This window comes from Talpa occidentalis, unplaced genomic scaffold (genome assembly GCF_014898055.3).
Source record: "Talpa occidentalis isolate TD23 unplaced genomic scaffold, MPIMG_talOcc4v2.1 talOcc4.3, whole genome shotgun sequence".
Lineage (NCBI taxonomy): Eukaryota > Metazoa > Chordata > Mammalia > Eulipotyphla > Talpidae > Talpa > Talpa occidentalis.
In genome coordinates, this window is record NW_023603184.1 from 1,785,879 (window position 1) to 1,810,099 (window position 24,221).

The 24,221-nt window shown below is 60.8% G+C and overlaps 1 protein-coding gene across 3 annotated transcripts; it reads left to right on the plus strand.

The window, feature by feature from the left end:
• Nucleotides 1–561: 561 nt before the first annotated feature.
• On the plus strand, nucleotides 562–23,954 carry TNKS1BP1 (tankyrase 1 binding protein 1). Of its 3 annotated transcripts, none has more exons than XM_037522243.2 (12): nucleotides 562–605; nucleotides 3,534–3,642; nucleotides 4,724–5,357; nucleotides 6,709–6,778; nucleotides 10,631–11,992; nucleotides 13,839–16,180; nucleotides 20,454–20,820; nucleotides 21,091–21,241; nucleotides 21,361–21,497; nucleotides 22,103–22,260; nucleotides 22,482–22,554; nucleotides 22,931–23,954. In XM_037522243.2, the coding sequence occupies exons 2-11, from the start codon at nucleotides 3,549–3,551 to the stop codon at nucleotides 22,540–22,542; spliced, it is 5,376 nt and encodes a 1,791-aa protein (XP_037378140.1). In that variant the 5' UTR covers nucleotides 562–605; nucleotides 3,534–3,548; the 3' UTR covers nucleotides 22,543–22,554; nucleotides 22,931–23,954. The 3 variants fall into 3 exon arrangements, with proteins under 3 accessions (XP_037378140.1, XP_037378138.1, XP_037378139.1); XM_037522241.2 differs by lacking the exon at nucleotides 562–605 and adding an exon at nucleotides 1,316–1,729; XM_037522242.2 differs by lacking the exon at nucleotides 562–605 and adding an exon at nucleotides 3,040–3,208.
• Nucleotides 23,955–24,221: the final 267 nt, after the last annotated feature.

Genomic DNA, 24,221 nt, shown 5'->3' on the forward strand with positions numbered 1-24,221 from the left:
GGACTCACATCTGGGAAGGGGCACAGCGGGCGCTAAGCAGAGCTCCGACGAGGGAAGAGCTTCCAGTCTAACCCTGGCGACAGACCAGAATTTATACACGTGGGGTGGCCACGTGGCGAAGGTTATCAGGCGTCTGCACCGAGAGCCGTTCCAGTCCGCCAGCGGTTACCTCCTTCCTAGCGTGACTCGATGGTGCGGCGTCCGCGGGCCGCGGGCGGAGGCTCGGCCGTCCCGAGGCAGTGTCCTCTCTAGGCTGTCATCTCGGTGGCCGCGGTGCCCGCGCGCTCTTCGGGGTTGGCTGAATTGCGTCAGTTTCGCCCAGTTCCGAGCCTGGGGCGGGCTCCTCATTTGCAAGATCATGAATAATTAAGTAGCTGGGCCGCGCCGATTTGCATACGGCCAGAGGAGCCCCGCAGGGGCTCGGGATTTCACCGGCTTCTGCATATTCATGAGGCGCGCGGGGCGGGGCGGGGCGGGGCGCGCGGGGCGGGGCCCGCCGGGCTCGCTCTGGCTCGGTCCCGCGCCGGCGGCGGCAGCGGGCGGCGGTGGCGGCGGCTGGCGTGGGGCGCCGAGCCCGAGCCGAGCGGAGCCGGAGCCGGGCGCGCGTGAGTGGCGGGGGCGGGCGGCGCGCGGGCGCAGGAGGGGGCGGGGCGGGGCCGGCGGGGCGGGGGAGAGGCATGGGAGCGGCGGGCGCCTCCAGCGCGGACCCGGGGGTGAGGCGGGGTGTCAGCAGGAAAGTTTGCCGGGCCCGGGGCCGGGGCCGGGGGCGCGGGGGCGCCGGCGCGTGGCGCGGGGGCGGGGGGCGCACGGTCTGGGGCTCCGCTGGCCCGGCCAGAAGAAAGGGGGGAGGGGGCGAGGGCTCGAGGCGGGGCCGGGGGCGGGCGGAGCTGCCGGGGGACCCCCGCTTCCCCCTTCCCCCGGGCCGCGCTCGCCCCCTCCCCGGCCCCCTCGGCACGCCCCCAGCCCCCCAGCCCGCCCCCAGCCCGGCGGCGGCCCCTGCCCGCGCCTGCTCGCGGCTGCTGCCCATCCCGCGCGCCGGTGCCCGGCTCCCGCCGCCCCCGCCCGCGCCCGCGCCCGCGCCCGCGCCCGCCGCGCGCCGCCGCCGGCCCCTCTGTCCGGAGCGCCCCACTGGGCCCCTCCAGACGGCCCCTCGCCCCGGGCTGTTCCGTCCTCCCGCTGGCCCGCCCTCCTGCAGCAGCGAGCGTGCGGCCCCGCCGACCTCCCTGGCCCCGACCCCGCCGCAGATCCCAGGTCCGGAGGGGCCGCCATGCCGGCAGCGACGCCCCCTCGGCCCCCACCGGGGCTCCCGGGGCTGCCGGCTGCGCCCAGCTCTCCCAGCTGCCTTGGCTCCCGGGGTCGGCTGGTCTCCCCGACTCTCGTGGGTGGGCGTGCTGAGAGTCGCTGTTCTTCCGTGGCTTTTGGCTAAGGCCTTGGTCACCTGGCCGTCCTGGCGAGGGCCTCTGTGCTGCTGGGGCCCCCTCCTCAATTGGGGAGGAGGAGCCCCCCTCTTTCATTGCTGCCTACTGCCGAGGTACCTAGCAGGCCCTCCGGGATACGGTTTGGCAGTTCTGGGCCAGTTCGCCCCTGTTTCTGACCACCCACACCATGTCCCTGGTACTAATACTCAAGGACAAGGAAACGATCTTGTTTTTCTCTAATGGTATTTTTTCCTCGTGCCCCTCCCCCACGCACACTTGGATGGCTCTGCACAGTTATTCACCCACCCACGGTGAGCAGCCCTCCCCTTGCTTGGGTACTGGGCCGTACTTGGGTGGAGGGGTTCGCAGCCCTGGGTTTCTGTCGACTCTTTCCACCTTTGAAGCAAGCTGGGGCAGGGTCAAAGGTGAGGAGTGGGTGTTTTGCAAAAGTCCATAGCAGAGGTCCCTTAGGATTGGTGCTGTCTTCCTGACTGGAGTGGGTAACTGGAGGAGGAGGCAGGCAGTGCTTCTTGCAGGTAGGAGAGACTGAGGTTGTTCTCAGGGCTCTGTGTATACCTAACAGGTTATAGGAAACATTCCCTTTCTTTGGAACCAGAGGGGCAGCGTTCTGCCCCCCAGCCCCTCCCTGGAGAGCTGGGGGTGGGGTTGGTGAGTGGGATGGTGCTTCTGGAACCAGGATGGGAACTGAAGAGGTGGAGGAGCACGTGGAGACAGGTGACAGGACTGGGGCCTGCGGGAGTGAAGGACCTGTCTGGAATGCTGGGGTCTGGGGAGAGGAGGAGGTGGTTGCCAAAGTCGATAGCTCGTGGGTGATACTGGTTGGAGTCATACTAATAATGGCCAGCATTTATTGGGCACCAGGCTAAGCAGTTTGCATGCACTATCTCGTGTGACCCTCCCAACGGGCTCAGTCATTTCCTTTTTCAGAGAGGGAAACTGAGGCTTAGAGAAGTCGGCAAGGTCACACAGTTAGAAAGTGGTAGAGCCACCCAGTACTTGAACTCTGGTGTAGCAGATCTGAAGCTCCTGGCCCAGGCTTGGGGGGGTTGTCTCTTTGGCTTCTTCCATAGCACCTTGCCACCGGGTTTTAAATTTCTTCTTCTGTCCCCCTCAAATCTCCTTCAGGCCAAGCCTAGGCTGGTGGGTGATGCCCACAGAGCCCCTTTTCAGAGGCTGTAACTATCTTACCCTGACTGTCCTAGATGGGGGAACCCCAGGGAGTTTTCCCCCAAGCTACCCCACCCCCCGGATGTTCTCAAGCCCTGTCCCATTCTCCCAGCCCAGGCCAGCCCGGGCTCCTCCTTCCTCTTGGCGAGGCTCTGGAAATCCAGTGGGAGGCCATTGCTATGGCAACGGGACTAGGCCCTGGCTTTACCTCATCAAATTCCAAGCTGAAGCCAAAGCGATTGAGAAATTAGAGAAAAAAATGTATTCCAGATGTTTACTTTTTATTCTTTATTTTTCCGTGTTTGGATGAGACAGCTCTGAGGGAGGCGGGAGTGGGGCCGGGACGTGGAGGAGGGGGGGGGTGAGGGGGGAGAGGGAACCACTCCCAGCTGCAGGGGGAGGGTAGGAAGGAGGGTGAGCGGGAAGGGGGAGGCCGCCGTGGGGCGGAGCCGCAGGTTGGGGAGGAGCGGGTTTTTCCCGTCTCCCATGAGGTGATTCACGGAGCGTCTTCAGACCAGTGTGGCCCTCTCGCTCTGCGGGGGAGTAGATAGGAGCACATACCTCCAGCTGGGCCGCTGGACCCAAGGGCTGCCTTGGGAACGGTAAGTGGGGTGTCCGGGGAGCTTGCCAGAGGCGGGAGCTGTGGGGGGCTCCCTATAGCTCCAGGACTTTGGGGTTAGGAGGCAAGAGTTCGAGAGTGAGCTGGGAAGAGTTGCAATTAGGGCTGCTGGGCCCTCCCGGCTCCCCCTACCTCCCTTCTGAAGTTCCCTCTTCCTGTCCCACACTCTGCCTCCTCTTGAAGCTGGAGACTGCCCCACTGAGCCTCCTGCCAAGGCCCTGCCCTCGTTGCCTTCTCTCCTCCTGTCTGTGCTCCTGGGTCACCGGCCACCCCGGCTCACACCCCTCCGCTCCCTGATTGTCTTGCAGGTTCTGCCGCATGTGATGAAAGTGTCTGCTCTCAGGGAAAGCACAGCCATGGCTTCCCCAGCGCCCCGGGAGATGGAGGAGGAGCTGGTGTCTGCTGGCTCTGAGCCAGGTACCTATGGGTGCAGGGTGGAGCTGGGTGGCAGAGAGGAAGGAGGAGAGGCAGGGCTGCATCCCCACTCTGTCTTGGAAGGATGATCAGCTGAGGTGGGCGTGAGGTGGGGAGCAGTGCCAGATTGTGGGGAATGAGTTTGGAAGATTCTCAGCTCTGTTGAGACCCTTCAGAATTGCTTGAGATCACAGACCCTCCCCCCGCATCAGAGCAGACTGACCTTGGGGACCAAGGCTGATGGGGACCAAGCCCATGTTTTATAGAAGAGAAAACTGAGGCCCAGAGGAGGGAGAAGTGGTGTGCGCCTCGGGTTGGAATCCAGGTCTCCTGGCTCCCTGTCTAGACTCTTACCCCGAGCCAGATGAGTGGGTGACACGGGATCCCATTAGAAGGGCTGTGGCCATGAGTAATTCCAAGGCCTCTTATTTGGCATTGGAATGCCTTATATAGAAGGTAGGTTTCAGATCTAGTGTTTTTTCCTGTGGCAGATTTACTTCTGTTTGGCTTATGTCAATAGTAAGTTTGCATTCCTGATCACACCGGATGACAGTGGGGAGGTGGCCGGGTGTGCACTGGGGGAGGGGGCAGCCAGGAGGTGAAGTGGGGAAATTCATTTGGGATGTAAGATTTACTATGGGTGACAGTAGACTAAGTGGTCACGTAAGAGGAAGAGTGCACAGGGGAGGTGGTGGACTGACTGCTTGATGTGGGCAGGCAGTCTTTCCTTTATTGGCTTGTTTGTTCATTCATTCATTCCATAAGAAAATATGCTAGATGCATATTCGGGTACAAGGAAAACTAAGGTGCTAGCTTAAATATCTTTAGCTTATAAGGGGAGTTGACTAAACATTTTGAGAATTTGGAGAAGGGAGAAGATGCTTTTGAGATGTGTATGAAAAGTCAAGGAAGGCTTCCTGGAAGTGGTGACATCTGATCTCTTGTGTGACATCTGATCTCACATGTGAAAGTTGTGAATGTTTTGAGTTTGTAGGGTGGGGGGGTGAGCTGGAGTGGGAAATACAAGAAGCTCTACTTCCTGGTTCTTCTGACAGTCCCCCAAACAACCCTTTACTTTTGGTAGGTGACCCTCGGGCCAAACCCCCTGTCAAGCCCAAACCCCGGGCTCTGCCGGCCAAGCCAGCCCTGCCAGCCAAACCCAGCCTGCTGGTACCTGTTGGGCCTCGACCCCCGCGGGGTCCCCTGGCTGAGCTGCCTTCTGCCCGGAAGATGAACATGCTGGCGGGACCCCAGCCCTATGGTGGCAGCAAGCGCCCCCTTCCTTTTGCACCGAGGCCTGTGACTGAGGCCTCTACTGCAGGGGAAGCCACCCCAGAGACTGGGAAAGAGGAGTCTGGGAAAGAAGAGCTTCCCCCCTTGACACCCCCAGCTCGATGTGCCCCCTTCGGGGGTGTGCGGAAGGCCCCTGCTCCCTTCCGTCCAACCTCGGAGCGCTTTGCAGCCACCACGGTGGAGGAGATCCTGGCCAAGATGGAGCAGCCTCGAAAGGAGGTCCCGGCCAGCCCTGACCGCCTTTGGGGCTCCCGCCTCACCTTTAACCATGATGGCAGCTCCAGATACGGCTCCAGGACCTATGGTGTGACCACGAGTCCTCGGGATGAGGATGGTGGGACCCTCTCCAGGGGGTGGTCCCAGGAGGGGCCAGCGAAGGCCCCCATGGAGTGCCTAGAAGAGCACATCAAGACCCCCGAGGAGAGGTAAGGGGTGGGAGGCCGTGTGTTGTGTAGCAGCCTGTGGATGAGGATGCTGGGCAGCGCCCTCCTCTGTTGGGCTGGCCATGTGCGGGGAGCCCTGGCGGCCCCGTCTCTGTCCCAGACGTTCCGCAGCAGACGGTGTCACCGGTACTGTATTCTTTTTACAATCTCCATTCTCTTTACAGAGTTAACATTTGTTTATAGTAGAGTTCAAGTATGGGAGTTTATTTTTAGTTTCTGTACACTGAGCGCTGAACTTGGCCTCGTGTCGTCTGCAGCCATGCAGTTTAGTGAAGGGAACCTGAGCTCCCTCTTAGAGGTGAAGAAACCGAGGTGCCGGGAGTCACTTCCCGTGATCCCTCAGCAGCGCGGAGTCAGAGCTGGGGTTTGGATTCCCTTCTGTTGGATTCCTGGGCCTGCTGGCTCCTGGGTGGGTGGAGCTGTGTGCCAGGTGCTGGTTTGTGAGGGAGAGAGTGAGCAGGGCACGTCTGCCTGTGAGGTGTCCGATGGGAGAGATAAGATGTGAGCGCTCCTTGTGGCTGGGCCAGCTCACGTCGGGTGCAGATTACAGCAGGCGGATCCTGGCATGGGATCCACTTCTCTGGAGGAGCCCTTGGGTGATGGGCACAGGGTGTTTGGAAAGAGACTGAGGCCGCTCATGTGCCCGCGACCCTTCTCAGGTTGGTGAGTGCCAGCTCAAGGCTCCCAGGTGGGGCCTTGGGTTCCCTCCTGTGCCAGGAAAGGCTGCTTTGGTCTTGACTGTACTAATGCCTCTGCCCTACCTCGCCCTGCCCTCCCGCCATGCCCTTCTCTCAGCTGAAAATGCCTGGAGGCAAGGCCCCAAGTTAACCCTCCTGTGTCCCACACGGGGGTCTCAAGAGCGCACACCCCGCTCAGGCTGGATCCCACCCTCCATCCCCCTCTTCTCCCCTCCTGCACCCAGCAGAGCTTAAAAGGAACAGCTTCAACCTTGGAAAACCACGCTTCCCCATCCCCTCCCCCGGCCATGCTTCAAGAAGTATTGGCAGGGCAGGCAGACCAGGCCACCCAGCTGCTCTCCCTGGTGGGAGGAGTGCTTCAACCCCTTAGGGAGTAGGGGAAGGAGGAGTTATCTTTTGGGAACCCTAGATGAGAGTGTGGGGCTGCAGAATGCTTTTCCTGAAGGGCCTGGAGGACTTTAACCCCTGGTGTGCAGGAGGGAGCAGGCGACCGGTCCAGGGCCTGTTCCAGGCGGCGGGGCTCAGCCGTGAGTGCTGGGAAAGTCACCTACCAGACTTACGCTTGGCTCTGTCCCTTCGCCACCTGTGACCGGCTTCTTCATTCTGTGCCCCCATCTCCTCCTTTCTCCCTCCAGGAGCCCCCCTGCGGACCGGGCCTACAATGGCGACCTGGCTCGGCTGGCCAGCTTGGAGCCAGCTGCCGAGGTGAGTTGTCCTCCTGTTCACACATTAGAACCATGCGTGTCATGAGTGTCCTCCCAGGGGATCTTTCCCACCGTCTTTCTAGTTTTTATGGGAGAACGAAGGGCCACTCGCCCAAGGGCTGGCCCTGGACACAGATTTATCAGCTCTCGGGCCAGGGAGTCTGTCGCAAGGCGGCAAAGTGCGGGTCAGGCCACCAGGCTCCTCCTGACCAAGGGCGATAACATCCTTCACACCCGCCCCTCAGGTGCTCTGTGTGCGGGCTTGTCCGGAAACCTCCCCCAACTTACCCCGTGACGGCTCAGCTCGCGGGGCCTGTTAGTCCCACACGGGAGAGGAGCACTCGGCGCTTCCGACGCTAAGTCGCTCACCTCTGAGGCAGGATTCCAGTGTCTGACCAGGGCTCTCCCCTCTGGGCACTTCTCGGGGTTCAGGAGAGAGGAGGGTCCTTCCCTGGGGCGGCTGCTCTTCCATCTCCTCCTCTGCTCCACGGCCCACCTGAGTGGGCCCAAGTAAATGATGTCGAGGATGGTCTCCCTGCCCACGGAGCCCTTGCTAGCCAGTGCCGCCCCCTCTGCCCTGTGACGAGAGCTGACCAGTCGACATCCAGTAAATATTTACCGAGCACCTATCCGGAGCTGGGGCCGGGAGACAGCAGAGAACAGGCCACACGCCACCCTTGCTCTCGGGGAGCTTGCTTCTAAAGCGGGGTGGCGGACAAGCACAGTCATTCCTGCAAAGCAGCAGATGTAACCCCCTGCTGGGGAGCCCCAGAAGTAGAGCGCATGAGGCTCATGCTGTGAAGGTGAGGGAGCGAGCTGTGTAGATGCTGGGAACCGCACCCTTGGCAGGGGGAGCTGGGAGAACAAAGGCCTTGGTGCCTTTGAAAACAGGAGACCAAGGGGTCTGGATGCAGGGGGAGGGCTGCAAGGTGATTGGTCAGGGAAGGGCCTGGGCTTGAGTAAGAGTGGGGAGTTGCTGGGAGATGTGGGGAGGGGGTGGCACACACTGGCTTAGTGGTGAGGAGTCACCTTGCCCTCCAGGCAAGAATTGGCCGCGGTGGCCAAGAGCAGCAGCAGGGAGCAGGGCTGGGCTGTGGGGTCATCCTGGTGGGAGATGGATGATGGCGCCTGGAACCTTGAAGGTGTCCTGCGGTGAGAAGTGGTGCCTCTGGGTAGGGGTGGATGGCGAAGTGGCCAGGGCTTGCAGAAGGATGTGGGGAGAGGGCGTGTACATGGGTGCAGAATCAGTGGTGACGCTAGGGCTTTGGCCTGAGCCGGGGGAGGAGGTGGTGGTCATTTACGGAGATGGGGACTTGTCAGGGTGACACAGGGTGGGGACAGAGGAGGGCTTCGCTTCTGAGTTGGTTGAGTTTGAGATGCCTCTTTGGCATCTTAGCTAAATGGCAAGTGGGCATTTCGGTGTTTGAGCCTGGAGTTCAGGAAAACTGGCAAGTCGGGGGGAAAAGGTGGGATTTGTCAGTGTACAAATTGTTGTTCAGATGAGCTGAGGACTGGAAGCCTCCCTGGTGGCGCAGGGGTTAAAGGCACAGCTCTATCAAGCTATCACCAGCCTCTGTAGCATGAGCTCGATCCCCGGCAAGGAGCTACCCACATGGCATGGCAGACCTCTCCTGTCTCGCCCGCTGCTCCCCTCACAGTGTACTTCTGTCAGTCTGCCTGTTCTGCTCCCCACTCTGTCTCTGGTGAATCCTCTCACTCCCCACACCTCTGGCCTTTACCCCAGTGCTTGTGTGCATAAATAAATAAATCTTAAAAAAAATAAAAAGATGAGCTGAGGTCACCAAGGGGTGAAGGCAGAGGAGGGGGTGCAGGGAGTGGCCCCAAGGTCAGAGGGAAGCCAGCGACAGTGGCTTCTGGAGACCCACAAGTAATAGCAGACCCCAGCACTGCGGGAGCACCCCCACCCTACAGGTGCTCACAGTCCATCAAGGTGAACACTGGGCAGTGGGGTTTAGCCACAGGAGCTCATGGTGACCTTGACTCAGGCAGTTAGGGGCAGGTGAAGTAGGGCCTACTCAGCATGGCTCCACGGGAGTGGATGAGAGGGCTGTAGAGATGTGGACACAGCGAGAGCTTGGTGGTAGAGGTGCGCTGCAGAGTGTGTTTTTATTTTAAGACAGAAGAAACAAGAGTACTTAGTGTGCTGATGGAAGCCTGCCAGCAGAGCGGAGGAGATCGTCGCCCAGCTCCTGTTGGGAGGGTTCTCGGAGATAGAGTCAGGCCGCCCCGGGCAGGGGGTGCATGTCCTCAGCGGATGGAAGCAAGGCTGTCCCCTGAGAGAGGATGGAGAATGTCGGAGCCCTAGACAGGATGGGAAGGCCCAGCCTGGGAGCAGGGGAAGGAGGGTGGTCTGCTAGGTGGCCCGTGTCGGGGAGGGTGAATCTAAAGTGTTATCTGTCATCCTGGGTGCCTGCTCTTGACCGGCTACCCCCGCAAGCCTCAGCTGGTGGAGAGCTGCTGGCAGACAGTTTGAAAGTGAATGATGGAGGGCGTAGAGGGTAGTGTGAAGAGATGACTTTAGTGATGGCAAAAAGGAGCCAGGACAGGAGGGCCGGGGGGCAGGGAGGTGGAGGGGGTGGGGGTTCGAACCTGGTGCTTTTGGCTGTTCAGGATGGAGCAAGGAAGATGCTGGACGTGTGGAAGGTGGGAGGGTGTGAGCAGACACTGCAAATGGGTCTTGTTATAAGGACAAGGTCTTGGGTGTGACCCCAGAGAGGTGGTTCCCAAGGTCAAGGAATGGACAGCCAGGATGCTGGCCAGGTGGACAGCGTGGCTGGTGCAGTCACTGAATTCTAACAGGCATGGTGCTGGAGGTCAGGCTGCAGGGTCCAGAGCTCAGCTTCTCAAGGGGTGCGGGGTCTGGGGGCGGGGTGTCACGAGGAGGGCTTGGGGGGGCAGGTGTAGCTCAAGGGCATGAGCTGTAAGACTAGAGTATTGTAGAGAGGAGGAGGGAGGGATGGATGGGCCCTTGAGAAGCAACTTACATCCTTTCTGTCCAGACCCAGGAGATGATGACTTAGGGGAAGACAGCCCCTTGGAGAGGGTGACGGGGGGAGGGGGGGGGCGTGACCTTTGTGGAGGACAAGGGTCACCTACAGCAGGACTCCTGTCATCGTCTGGGGCCAGCCACTCAGGCTGGCACAGCAGAGAAGTAATGTCAGGTGCCCGGTGCCTCCCTCCATCCTCACGGTGGCCATTCTTTTAAAATCTAATCCCCTCCTGACTCTGTAAGGTGACATTGCTGCCCTTGGCCCACATGGGAGGCTGAGACTCAGACCAGGGACCACCTTGTGGGCGGGCGCCGATGCCCTCACCCCCCAATGTCTTTCTCGGATTCTGAGGCCGGCCTGCTCCCTTGGGTAGTGCAGGGACCTGTGGGTCCCCAGAGCAGGTGGGGAGTGCCCCACCCCCTTCCAGAGCTGTGCTGTGCTCCAGGGGTTCCAGTGGAACCCCCAAAGGCCCAGGTGGCATGATTCCTTTATAAAGCGAGTTTTCTTGACTCATGAACCACAGACTTGCAGGAGATCCTTAGGCGAGCTTTGGGCGGGGAGAATTGAAACTCTGAGCTGGAAGGATTGATGCTGTGAGTCAGACTCTGCGCACTTTCTGGGGAGAGAGTCTGAAGGAGGGGTCTGTGAACCCCAGGAAGCTGAAGAATTTAGAAGCCCTAAATCACCTTTGGGGCGCTTTTTTTGCTCTCCAGAGAGATGCCCCTCACCCCTGCTGAACCCCAGTTTCCTCCTCCTATCCGTGGGGTGAGTGGGAGGAAGAACTGACCTGGCCTCCCAGCCAGCCGATAGTTCAGTGACAGCTCTCGACCTTTGTCTCGCAGGTTTCCAAGCCTTGGGTGCCCGCAAGTCCTGGCCCTGCTTCAAAGAATGGAGACTCATCCAGTCCAGGCCTTCCCACTAGAGCCTCAGGCCCAGCCCCTGGGTCTCCTTGTCCCCACTCACCAGAGAAGACTACCCTCCACCAATCTCAGCTTCCGGAAGCCCAGAGTCCAGCTGCTTCTGGGGCTTCTCCCTGCCTCCCTACGACTCCAGACTCTCCAGCTGCTACCCTGCCTGAAGAGGGCTCCTGCCACCCCCCTAGCCCAGAGCCCTTTGCTGCGGGAGCCCCGGAGGCCTCCGGCCCCGGCAGCCCTCCCCTTGTCAAGGTCTCTGAGCGCCACAGCCCAGAACTGCTCCTGACCGCCTCACCCCGGCCCCTGTTGGAGGCGGACGAGTTGCTGGATCTGCAGCGGACGTTTCCCTCTGGCGAGGAGGCTCCCCCGGCTCACCTCCGGCCCACCAGCCTGGCCCAGCGCCGATTTTCTGAAGGCGTGCTCCGGCCTCCACCCCAAGACCAGGAGAAGCTGGGGGGCTCTCTGGTTGCCCTATCCGAAGCCCAGGGGAGCCAGTCGGCCCTGGATCGTCCCTTTGGGAGCGGGACAGAGTCCAACTGGAGCTTGTCACAGTCCTTTGAATGGACCTTCCCGACTCGGCCTACGGGTCTTGGGGTATGGCGGCTGGACTCCCCGCCCCCCTCTCCCATCACCGAAGCCACTGAAGCTGCTGAGGCTGCTGAGGCTGGTGACTGGCCTCCATCCAGCAGAGAGGAAGGAGAGTCCCAGCAGGGGCAGAGCGCCCGGTCAGCTCCGGAGGTGCCAGGAAGACCGGGTTCCTGGGTACAGGCTGATGATCTGGGCATCTCCTCAAGCCCAAAGGGTTACAGGGAGAGTCAGCTGCAGGCCCCAGCTGTTCCCCCTGAGCCCCTACCAACAACAGGGAGCCCTCCTGGATCCACCTTGCTGCAAGCCGAGGAGAGGTACGAGGAGGGGCAGCCCCTGGCCAGACAGGAGTCTCTGCTCCCTCTGGCCACTGGGGAGGCTGCTCTGCCCGTCCTGGAGCCCATCCTGGGGCAGCAGCAGCCAGCACCCTTTGACCAGCCCTGCGTCCTCTTTGCCAACACCGCCGACCCCGGGCAAGCATCACCTGCCGAGGAGGAGGCTGTGACCCTGACTCAGGCTGAGACCACCCAAGCCAGGACAGAGGCTCAAGACCCCCTTAGGGTGTCCCCGGAGCCTGTAGGCCCTGAGAGCAGCTCCCGCTGGCTGGATGACCTCCTGGCTTCACCCCCACCTAGTGCTGGCAGTGCCAGGCGAGGAGCTGGATCTGAACTGACTGATGCGCAGACCCCGAGTGCCTGCCCCGAGGTGAGGACAGGCCACAGGGAGGTGGGAACAGGGAGGCTTCCTATCCAGGAGCTTGGATACAGCCGTGCATTGCTCTGTGGACCTGGCCCTCAGAGCTGCAATCTGGCAAAGCTGGCGGAGCGAGGGGCAGGGCCCGGTACTCGGGGTCTGGAGTGAGTTCATCTCTGACTCCAGCGTTCGCTAGCGGAGTGGTCTTGGCACGTGCCAGAACCTCTAGGCCTCGAGTCCTTTCGAAACAGTAACACTTGCTGCTGGCCCACGCCCTGTGGGCACAGTGAGATGGGGAAGGCCTGGGGAATGCTGGATTTGGACAGGCATTCAGGCCCCTCCCGAGAGGAGCGCTGTGAAAGGGAGGTCGGCGTGGCCTCTGGAGCGTGGGCTCCAGAACCAGGTCGCCTGGCTTGCCCTGCCTGGCTCTTCTGTTCTTTTGCCCAGGTGTGACCTTGAACATGTTACTTTTCCACCTTGTGCCTCAGTTTCCGCATCTGTAATACAGGCATAACAGTGATGGGTGAAGAGGGAGCGAGTTACGGTTCCTGTAAAGTACCAAGAATAGCTCCTGGCTTGTCACGGGTGCTTAGTCAGAGTTGGTTTTATGGACATTATTATTACCGGCGGGCCGGGCCTTGTAGACCGGCTGCTGGGCCCCGAGGGGCAGAGTCTTGAGCTGGCCTATCCAGTGGTTGGCTGGGCCCCTGCCAGAGCACCGGCTTCCGGCACCCTTTCCCTTCCCGCTGCCTCTGATTTCAGGGCTGGGGTCCAGGTGGCTTTTGAAGTGGATTTTTCAAGCCCGGCCTGGGCTGGTAGGGGCGGGGCTGGGAGGAAGGAGGAGCCTGGGGGCCTCCGGGGAGGAGGGGGAGGGAGAGCAGGAAGGAGTTAAGCCTGAGCTGGCTCCTGCAGTAGGTGTGTCTGTCCCGGGATGTGGGTGACTCAACTGGCTTCTGGGCGGGGCTGCCAGAGCTGCAGCTGCTCTAGAGGGAGTGAGGCCAGGGCCAGCGGGAGCCAGAGCCGTCGGACAGGTCCTGGCGTGGGGAGCGGCCCAGCCTTGTCCCAGCACCCGCCGCGCCCAGCAGCCCGGGGGCAGGCAGGGTGGCAGGGGCCATGGCTGGGCTTGGGGACGGGGAGCCGAACATGTCTGTCCTGGAGAGGCTGCTGGCCAACGCGGCACTGAGAGATGAGGCGGGCAGGCTCCGCAGCCCGGAGCCCAGGGCTCAGCCGGCCACAGGAGTGAGTCAGGGAGTATGGGTGGGGGTGCAGAGACCTGGCTGGGCCTTTCATCTGTGTCAGAGGCTTCCTCCTGTCTCCCCTGGAGACCAGCGCAGGGCTGAACAGCCTTCCTGGGGAGTGCTGAGCCTTCTCTCTTCGGGGGCTTTCCTTAGGGAGGAAGGGGCTTGGAACTCATGGGTACTGGGAGGGTTGGGGGACTGCTGCTGGAATCTGGAAGTGCAGCTTCACTCACAGTGAAACCCCCTCCTCCAGTCACCCTTTCTCCTGGCTGCCAGCCAAGTGTTGCCCAAAGGCCATAGACAAGACCGTGGGATCTTTGAGTGCCTGCCCCTTGCTGAGTGCCCAGTGTGTGCCAGGTGTGCTATGCTGAGTACCTGGTTCAAAGGATCTTGTTTATTTCTCCTAAACCTCCCTACGTGGTAGGAACTATCCCCATTTAAGGATGAGGACCCTGAGGCCCTTAGTGGTTAAGTGATTTGCTCAGGATCACACAGCTGAGATCCCAGCCCAGGTTTTCTGATGCCGAATTGGGGCTCTTGGGCACCAGGCCATGTTGGATCGGCTCCTGTCCTGATTGACTCTGAGCATTGTTTGTCTCTTTTTTATTTCCAACTCCCAGGGACTCCTCGGTTGGGCCCAGAAGGATCTACAGAGTGAATTTGGGATTGCAGCAGACCCCCCTCCCAGCAGCTTCAGCCCAGTGGTTTCAACCCAGCGGTTTCAGCCCAGCTGGTCCCAAGATACCGCTCAGGACTATGGCCTCGGGAGTGCCAGTCCTAGAGGGGACCCGGGCCTTGGAGAGAGGGACTGGTCCCCCAAGTGTGGTCAAGGAGTAGGGGAAGGGGGCACTAGGGAGTGGGCCAGCAGGCGAGGCACTGGCCAGGAGGAGGCGGAGGTCAGCAGCCCAGGTGGGAGTGGAGCTTCTGCCCCAGGGGGCCTGGCAGCCCAGGACCGGGTGATTGGCAAGCCCACCCCACAAAGCCCGGAGGCAGATGTCCAGGCCTGGGAGTTCACGAAGAGGGACCCTCAGGGTTCTTACTCCAGTCGGGACGCGGGGCTTCAGGACCAGGAATTCGGGAAGAAGGATTCACTGGGCTCCTATTCCAGTCGGGACATGGAACTTCAGAACCAGGAATTCGGGAAGAGAGATTCACTGGGCGCTTACTCCAGTCGGGACGCGGAACTCCAGGACCAGGAATTCGGGAAGAAAGATTCACTGGGCTCTTACTCCAGTCGGGACGCGGAACTCCAGGACCAGGAATTCGGGAAGAGAGATTCACTGGGCGCTTATGGGAGCCGGGATGCGGGCCTGCGGAACTGGGAATTTGAGAAGAGAGATTCTCTGGGTGTGTATGGCAGCCGGGACACAGATGAGCAGAGCCAGGAACTGGGGAATAGCGAGCACCTGGGCAGGTACAGCAGCCAGGATGCAGATGAACGGGACCGGGAGTTTGGAGGGAAAGAGTCTGCCCTCCGCACCTATGGCAGCCAGGCTGCAGAGCAGCTGGAGCAGGATTTCGGGAAGAGTGCCTGGATGAGGGACGGCAGTGGTGGCCGCAGCTCCCTGGCTCTTGGCCTGCAGGACAGGGGCTTCGGGTCGAGAACTGTGAGTGCCAGGTTCAGCCCTGAGGATGCTCAGCAGCAGGATGAGGAGTTTGAGAAGAAGCTCCCCAGTGGAGGCAGTCTGGGGGAGGCAGGAAGGGACGGCAGCCAGCCTGAAGAGAGAGAGTTGGGGGGCCTGTTCAGCCCCAACACACCCCATTCGCAGGACGGGGCCCTCGGACAGAGAGACCAGAGCAGCTGGCAAGGCGACGGTGCCAGCCAGGAGGTTGGAGGGCTGCAGGGGAGACCACGAGCAGGGTGCCAGAGCCCAGGCAGGGCTGACCAGGGAGACAGGGAGATGGGGCAGCGAGGCTGGGCCAGCGACTTCAGCCTCAGTGTCGTTCCCCAACCAGAGATGACCTTCAGTCCAGGGCAGCAAGGCTGGAGTGGCGACTTCTGCATGGAGACTCCCGAGAGGAGCCATCAGTTTGGCATCATCGGCAATGATCGAGTGAGCGGCGCGGGCCTGAGCCCTCCTGACAAATTGGGAAGCGGTCACTTTGTGTCTCCTGAGAAGACCTCTGCTGGGTCGCTGGATTGGACTGACCAGCTGGGCCTCAGGAACTTGGAAGTGTCCAGCTGTGCAGGTTCTGGGACCTCAAGTGAGGCCAGGGAGGATGCCTTGGGCCAGAGGGGCTGGTCAGACAAGCTGAGCTCGAGAGACCTGGGCCTGGCCAGCCGTTTGGAGACTGGAAGGCCTGAGGAGCCCAGGGGTGTTGCAGTTGGGGAGAAGGACTGGACTTCAGATGTCGGGGTGAGGAGCAGAGAGCTAGCTGGGGTTGGGGAGGTAGGTGGCCACAGCCAGGCCAGAGAGAGTGGTGTGGGGCAGACCGACTGGTCTGGTGTGGAGTCTGGAGAGTCCCTTCAATCCAGGGAACGTGGAGTGGGGCAAGCAGACTGGACACCCGACTTTGGGCTGAGAAACGTGGCGGCTGGCTGTAGCTCTCGGGAGCTTGGGGTGGGCCAGGTGGACTGGGGCAACAATCTGGGCCTGAGGAATTTGGAGGTGCCGTGTGACCTGGAACCTGAAGCTTCTCGGGAACCTCGGGGATGTGGAGTGGGGCAGATGGATTGGACTCAGGACTTGGAGCTTCGGAGCACGGAGCTCTCTGGGGCCCTAAGTGAGGCCAGGGAGCGTGGGGTGGGAGAGGTCAGCCAGCGCCCAGAGCTAGGCCTCAGGAACCATAGCTCGTCCCCTGGCCTGGAGGCTGGAGACCATTTGGAGGCCAGGGAGCTGGGGGTCGGCAAGACGAGTGGGCCAGAGACCCAGGGCGAGGATGAGGACTCCTCACCTTCCTTGGAGACCCGCCCTGGAGACCCAGGCATGGAGACAGGAGAAGCACCCAGCTTTGGAGCCAGGTAAGGGAGCTGTGTCCAGTGTGGGAACAGTCACAGCCTTTCTGAGGGGGAAGTAAGAGCTTTTCCCAAGGACTTCTAGCATTTGGAAAATTGAGATGGTCTCAACTGCACATTTTTAAGTTGACTTGTTTAGATAGAAACATAACACAGGCGAAGTCTTTTTGAAGGGTGATGGCGAGGCTTGGGTTGCTTTTGCACTCCATGCTCTTGGCTTCTTGGGCATTCTGTGTCGTGACTGTGCTGCAGGACAGGATGCGTGTCATGTTTTTGGATGGTTCTGGTGGGTTCCTCCATGGTGCTCTGTGGCTCGTCCCAGGCCTCTTGGCCTCAAAGCCAAGGTGCTCCTGGGCCAGGAACATGAAGCTTTCACAGGTGAGGGAGGGAGGACTCTGTCCTCTTGGTCTGAGTGGGGGTGGCCAGTTTCTCCTAGAGGCTGGGAAAGGTTTGTCTCTTGCCTGCCCTGTCTTAACTCCCAGAAGAGCAACTGTTCAGGAACCTGAAGGGCGTTGGCACCTGACCTCCACCAAATTGCCCAGAGAGGTTTCCAAAGGGAAGAACTGGTGGTTTTATGAGGCACCCACCGAATGGCTCAGGGATTTTTATGTTCTAAAACCAACTGAGGTGATTTCACACCTGGAAAGGGTGCTAAAAAGGCATCGGGTCTCTTGTATTAACATTTCCACCCATTTGGTTTGATTCTCTTGACTGAGGAGAGAGTTTGGCCTCTTCCAGCCCTGGAGCTTCTCCCAGGTCATGTGGGCAAGGAGAAGCGGTGTTGGTGGGACCGTGTTGTAAAGGGAAGGGCTGGTGATCGGGGGCGGGGAGAGCAGAGGGAACAGGAAGGATAGAGAATTGGAGGTGTTGGTGGGGTTTTGCAGGATCGAGGGATGTCAGAGGGGTCAGGTGGAGAGAGAGACAGGAAGGTGGGCAGCGTGTGGGGTGTTACCAGGATGGTTCCCAGGGTGGAAGGTGTCCTGGCAGGGTCTCAGCTCTGAGTAGGTGGCGTGGGGTGGGGGGCTGGAGACTGCAGGCAGTGGGTGAGTAGGGTCCGCGGCCTGAGCCCTCGTATCTCTGGGCCTCACTTTCTCACTTTGCTAGTGCAGGGACAACACCGGCTCCCTGTGTTGCTGGTGATTTCTCTTCCCGGGTCAGCCCCCGATGCCGGGCACATCTCACCTCCTTGATCTTCACAGCTGCCCTGAGAAGCAGGAAGGGGATTTTATCAGCTCCAGTTTGCAGGTGGAGAGAAGGTGTGACTGCTTGGGTCACAGAGTTAGCAGGGCCTCTCCCCGCTGCGTTCATCTTAAAAGCTCTCAGGTGTGGCCACTGAGTTAGGTCTCCTAAGGGTTGGGACCCACAGCCCTGCACCTGGGGCCTCCCTCTGAGTAGGGTGGCTCTTGAGTCTCCAGTCCCCTACTCAGGAATGTCTTCCTCTTTGCTTTGGATGGAGGGAGAGGCTTCCCTGGGGCAGGGCATTATGAGGTGACTGGGTGAGGGGAAGTGCAATGGCCGAAGAGAAGTGGGGAGTCCGCAGCTGCGTTTCGGGCTCCCTGCACCTTTCTTGAAAACGATGGGCAAATCAAATTTGAGAAACAAAACAAACTCCATGCAGGTATTTCTGGCTGTGCTGTAAGTTTGGAGGAAGCTGTGTTCTCAGCATCCATTAGCACCATAGCTCAGGAATAGGAAGGGTGTTTACCTTTCATAAAGGCAGTGATTCCCACTTATTTGGTATCTAGGGATCCAATGGTCCTTGCTTCTGACTTAGGGAAATTCTACACCTTGGAAAGCATGTCTTTGAAGGAAACTGTGAAAGTCCTTGAGGACAGCAGGAGTCTGTGCCAGGTTTGGGTCCTGGTTCCGCCAGCACCTCTGTGACCTTGGGCCTGTTGCTTTTCTCTCCTGATTCCTAGTCCTTATTCCCAGTTCTCAGAGTTGTCGTGAGGGTTAAGAGTAAGTATGTGGTAAGTGATGGAAACCTGCCCGGTACATGGAAATTGCTGGAAAAAGCGCTCATGGCCCATATTTGTATTTGTTTTGCAAATTTGGATGGATGTGAACTGTCCGTAGAGTGAGGCCCTTGGGGACACAGGCACCCTGATGGCAATTGTGTCTGGACAGCTGTGACCAGGCCAGATGGGGGTGGGTGGAGCGTGGGAGAATGTGGGAGAAAGTGGGGAGAACCCAAGCCCCTCCCCTGTGTCTGGGGCCACCACCTCCTGGTCGTAGTGGTGCTGCTGGGTCCCCTGAAGGCTCCTGTCACTGGCTTAGTCATCTCTTGCCCCTCCCCCTTGGCCCCAGGGATGCGGGCACCTCCAGCTCACTTTTGGGCCTTTGCAAAATCTGGGAGGGCCTCAGGGATCAGCGAGAACACTCACCTTATGGGTGGGGAAACTGAGGTCCAGAGAGGCATTGTTCCTTGTGCAAAGGTCACAGCTTGTTACTTAGGGCCCTTGCTGTTCCTGTGCCAGCCTTGTGGTCATCTCTGGGTGCCTTCCTTCTCTCTGGAGTCATGGCCAGGGCTCCCTCATTCCAGACTTGAGCCCGGGGAGGCTGAGCTTCTGCAGCTCTGTTCCTTGCCCATCAGCATTTGCCCTGGGGTGGTGGTGGTGGTGGTGGTGGGGGTTTGTATCCAATCCCGGAGGACACTCAGAAGGCCACGAGAGGCGAGGGGCAGAGATGGTCTCGATCAATACAGGGGACTGTGTTTATGATGCTGACTCAAAACACTTACCATGTGCCAACTCTGCCCTGGGCCGTCTGCCCAGCGTTTCACATCCCCTTAGCCCTCATATCCCCTTAGCCCACATGCCCTCAGCCTTCTTCCTGACTCACCCCAGGGAAAGGCTTTGGGCAGGGCTTCTCAGGCTGGGGTGCTGTTGCCACCCCCTGCCCTGTCTTCCTGATTTTAGGCAGGGCGAGCTGGCTCTGGCCCCATCCAGGGCTGCTCTCCATTCTCCTGCTTTGCGGCACTTATGCTGCCTCCGCCCCCGCCCTCCCCCTCCCCAGACGCTTTAATTTCCTTCTGTCAGCAGCTTGTGGAAGGACTGACTGACACATGTTCTTTCCTGCCCTTCCCCCTTCTGGCCTGGTCCTGACTCACCTGCTCCACTCTCCTCCAGTCCTGCCGGGAACTTGGCGGCCTGGCTTCCGGGCACTGGCCTGCCAGTCTTTCCCATGCCAGTGTGCACTGTGTCTGCTGTGCCATGGGGGCAGTGGGTACTAGGTGTGTCTCAGGGAGCAGCTGGCTTTGCTGTACCCCCTGCTTGCCGTGTGCTCTGGGTATTGCAGGGTGTGTCTGGTATCTGTGTACTTCCGGGCTGGGAGCCGGACAACACTTGCTCCTTGTGCGGGGGGTGCATTTGCCTGTGTGGGGTGTTCGTACCATGCTTTTGTGGGCATGGCAGATGCCAGAGCTGCACTGGGGTGCAAGGTGACCCAGCCTCTCATTCATTCTGCAAACATTGGCTGCGTTCTGCTCCTCCCAGGCACTGGGCCAGGTGCTGGGGGCACCGAGGGAACAGGGGCCCTGCCTGTCTGCCCTTGCGGACCTCACAGACGGACACAGCGGCGCAGACTGTCGGGGCGGTGGCTGGCAGGGCGGGGCGCACTGGCGGGTGGCTGCAGGAAAGGAGATGTGTGGGGGTGTGTTCCCCGGCCAAGGAACAGCTTCTCCAGATGCACAGCGTGTGTGCGGGGCCTGTGTGCACGGGAGTCCCTGCCTGTTCTGGGAGGCTGAGACACAGGGTTGGGGGGGTGTGGGGGGTGGGCAAAGAGGTTGCTAGGCAGATGGGCCCATCTCCCCGGGGCTTTCCTCAGCTGCAGGGAGCCCTGAGCTGTCTCACTACCTGGTTCATCCCAAGGAGAATGGCCCAAGCAGGTGTCCTGAGACACACATTAACATCAGTAACAGCAGCGGCTGCAGTAACAGTAGCTGTTACTTACAGGGCACGTGCTGACTGCCAGGCACTGCGCTGTCCGCTTTACATTCTCATTTAACCCTCGCAGTGGCCCGTGACGGTGGAGGAGCCTGAGGCCTTTACAGGGGAAGGGAATCATCCCAGGGTCAGCGAGTGGGGGCTGGCGTTTGAGCCAGACCATGACCTCTGCAGGCCATGCATGTTTGTCAAAGCCACGACCGTGTCCTTCCTGAAGGAGTCGGGGAAATGGTGGGAAGGAGGAGGAAGGGGAAAGAGACCTGGGGAGTGGGCTTCGTGGGAGGGGGTGTGTGGCCTCAGAGGTGACCTTGTCCTCTGTTCCGTCTCCTTTGCAGCCCCGGTGGGTGCTCCACCCGCTCCCCACCCTCCGGCTCCCACGCCCTGCTGGAGGAGATACTGGCCACTAGCAGTTCCAAGGCGGCGGCCCGCAGGGAGTCTGCAGCCTCGGGCCTCAGGGGCCTGTTGGAAGAGGCAGGAGCCACAGCAGGTGCTGATCGAGGGGAGCCCGGGGAGCCTGGCAGGGACCCTCTGCCCTCCTGGAGGCCCCAGCCTGATGGCGAAGCCAGCCGGACAGAAGAGGTGGACGGCACCTGGGGTGCTGCCGAGGCCGGGCGGGGTGAGCAGGCCCCCACACGGCCCCCTCGGCGGCCCCCCCAAGGCCCTCTCCCCAGCGCCCCCAGTCAGGACTTCTTTTTCATTGAGGTCAGTGGCGTGGGTGAAGGACTTCTTCCTCGCGGTCGCCCAGGGCAGTGGGTGGGCTCTTGTGCCAGTGGGGGCTACGGGAGACAGAACCTGGAACCTGGTGTCTGGGGTGTCCCTCGGCTGTGGGGCGCCCTGAGCTGTGTCAGTCTGGGAGGTGGAGAGCGGGCAAGTCTTGCGACTTGGAGGCCGAGGGCTGCCAAGGAGCGGCTCGGCGGGATGGGCAGGACCACGGGACAGCAACGGCAGTGGTGTTGCTGTTGTCTTGAGCAGGACACCGAGATCCTTGACAGTGCCATGTACCGGAGCCGTGCCAGCCTGGGGCGCAAGCGTGGACACCGGGCCCCCGCCATCCGGCCCGGGGGAACCCTGGGCCTGTCCCAGGCTGCGGACTCGGACGCACGCCTGTTCCGGGACTGTACAGGTAGCGTGCGGTTCCGTGAGGGCGTGCGGCTGCCTGGCCTTGTGCAGGGGTGGGGCCGGGGGCCGGGGGGGCCGGGGGGCTGGACTGCCTTGGCTGAGTCCCTGTCTGGGCCCTCACAGAGCCGCGGGCTGCTCGGGTACCTTCTTCCGATGAGGAGGTCGTGGAGGAGCCTCAGAACCGCCGGACAAAGATGTCCCTGGGCTCCAAGGGCCTGAAAGTCAACCTTTTTCCGGGCCTGAGCCCGTCAGCCCTGAAGGTACCGCTGGCCAGCTGGCCCCTTGCATGGCCCGGCCTCCTCTCCACCATCTCCGCCACCGTCCCCGTCTGCTCTGCAGTGAGAGCGGAAAAGCCCTCGTGTTCCGCGGGGCCAGGGCTGTGTCTCAGGGGCTGGGAGGAAGCGAGGCACTCTCGAGTCCAGAACCTCGCGGGCAGTGATGGACACCGTGATTGGCTCCGGTGGATAGAGGTTTAGGTGCCACTGGGGAGCCAGAGACGCGCCTTCACCAGCTCGAGGAGAGAGGCGCTGCGTCCTGACAGTGGGGGACACAGCTGGGCGTGGCTCTTAGCAGACGGCTGAGGAGGGCCGGGTGGTTGGTGGGGAGGCATTCCAGGCAGAGGGCACAGAATGAGCAAAGGCACCGGGCTGGGAGTCACGACGGCCTTGGTCCAGTCCATCAGTCTGCACTCACCTGCGCAGTGTCTTTGTGGGGGCTCCGCTCTTGGGGGAAGCTCAAGGACTGCCCATTCATCCGGTGGAGGGGCTTCGGGGGGGGGGTCTGTGGCTGCTCCGGGGGGAAGGCCTGGAATGAATCCCCCTGCCCATCCCCCCCAACTTTTACTGCACCTGGACTTGTCTCTCAGGCCAAGCTTCGCCCCCGCAACCGCTCAGCTGAGGAGGGGGAGCAGGTGGAGAGCAAGTCCAGCCAGAAGGAGACCACGGTCCAGCGCTCCAAGTCCTGCAAGGTGCCGGGGCTGGGGAAGCCCCTGGCGTTACCTCCTAAACCAGACAAGTCCTCAGGGTAGGTGACCACGCTGGGGACCTCACTGTGCTGACCTGAAAGGGGAAGACCCGCTTGGCGGAGAGGAACACGGGCCCCGGCTGGTGTTCGTCGGGCCCGAAGTGAGCTGGTTCTCTGCAGCCAGGCCCAGCTGCCTCTTCTGGTTGGAGGCATTTCTGTCCCCTACACTCGTCCACATTTTGTTTGGCTTTTCTGAGTTTGCCTTGCCCTCTGCCTTGTAGGTCAGAAGGATCATCACCCAACTGGCTGCAAGCCCTGAAGCTGAAGAAGAAGAAGGTCTGAGAAATCACTGAGGTGAGGGTGGGTGCCTGGCTCTGGCCTCTGGGGTGAGCGTGGGGCTAAGGGTGACGAGGCTGTGCTCTGGAGGACTCGGGGGCCCTCCTCTTCTTGCCCTTAGTGCCCATGCTCCTGTGGGCGGCTGGGAGCAGGCAGGTGAGACCAAGCTCCCGGACTCGGTGGGTCTCGGCTTCCCTGAGTTGGTCGCAGAGGAGGGTGTTGTCTGGCCGGGGACAGTGCAGAAGGCCTCCGTTCTTGTCCTCCTCCCTGGGCTCAGGGACAGCCCCTGTGCCCTGAGCGTGGTCAGCCAACCCCTCTCATCTCCCCAGGAGCTATCTCCTCTCCTCCTCCATGGTCTCTGCTCCTGACTGCTGCTCTTCCCTCCCCTCCGCAGGTCCTTCCATCTGGAAGTCTCAGGCAGTGCCCGCTCCTGTGGGGTCCCCAGTGAGGAGACAGCTGGGGGCCCACACACCCCAGGCCGCAGCCTCTGTCCCCCAGCGCCTCTGAGGAACATCCTGGGAGGCACATTTATGCACTTTGTATCACCTCCCCACCCCCCCACCCCGACGCCCTCCCTCCCAATCTGGATTCAGTCATTAGTGGTCGAAGGTTTCGGTCCCCTCTCGTCCTATTTCTGCCTCCCTCTCTGCTTCCTCCTCCAGCCTCCCTTGGGTTGTTTTTCTTTTGATACCAATTTATAGCATTTTTTATAAAAGCCTTTGATTTTTGTAACGGGCGGAGCCCTGCCCGACCCCATCCCAGGTCTCCCTCGCCCTTCCAGGTGCCCCACAGAGACCAATGACATTTTGCCACTTGAAACAATAAAGTTTTTTGGGAATTGGTGCTGCCCAGGCTGTGGTGTGTGGTTGTGACACCTCGTTCCCCGCCCGAGGCTGCCGTTGGGTGCCAGTTTCAGCCCTGGGCCCCCGGCAGCTCACCCTGACACTGGGCACGTCATTTCTCAATGGGCAGGAGAGGCTGTGCTGGTTGGAACAGGCTGGTGTCCGATTCAGCAACCCCTACATTCCAGGCACTGAATGCACAAAGGTTGGTTTTTCGTTTGTGGCACAATCCAGCCTGGGCTTTGCACCCCACAGTCGCTCAGAACCCAGGCTGCCTCCCTATTGAGGCGCAACCATCTTCAGGAGCCTCCATGTCCTCTGCACCTCCAGTGAAGCAAGGGAAGGATCCTGGGGGAGACCGCCCTTCCGCCCACGAGAACGCCATGCCTGACCCTGCCCTGGAGGGGAGACTGGAATGTAGTTTGGCCAAGTGGCTAGAGAAAGAGGAGCCAAGAGTGGTTGGTTTCTGTGATCTCTACGGGTTCCCATGCTTCTGGAGTGTTCCAGACTCTGGCCTTCTCACCCAGCCCACATCCACTGGCACCCCACTGCCCCGCAGGCTCGATCTGTGCCTGCCTGTCTCCCAGACTAGCCAGCCTCTGTTAGGGCCACGTTGTCCTTCCTTGGAGCCTGGTGAGAGGAGAGGCTGATGGCGCCCAGCCTTGGGGTGGGGGGGGGGGTCCTCAGCACTCCCTGAGGAAGCTGCTCAGGACTGCAGCTGAGCTTGAAATCATCCCATTCCCCTTCCCAGGGCTGCTTAGTCTTCTTGGGGCTTTGGGTGGCTTGGGGCTGTCATCCTAATATGAGAATTTGTCCAGAGCTCTGGGCCCTCTAGGAAAATGC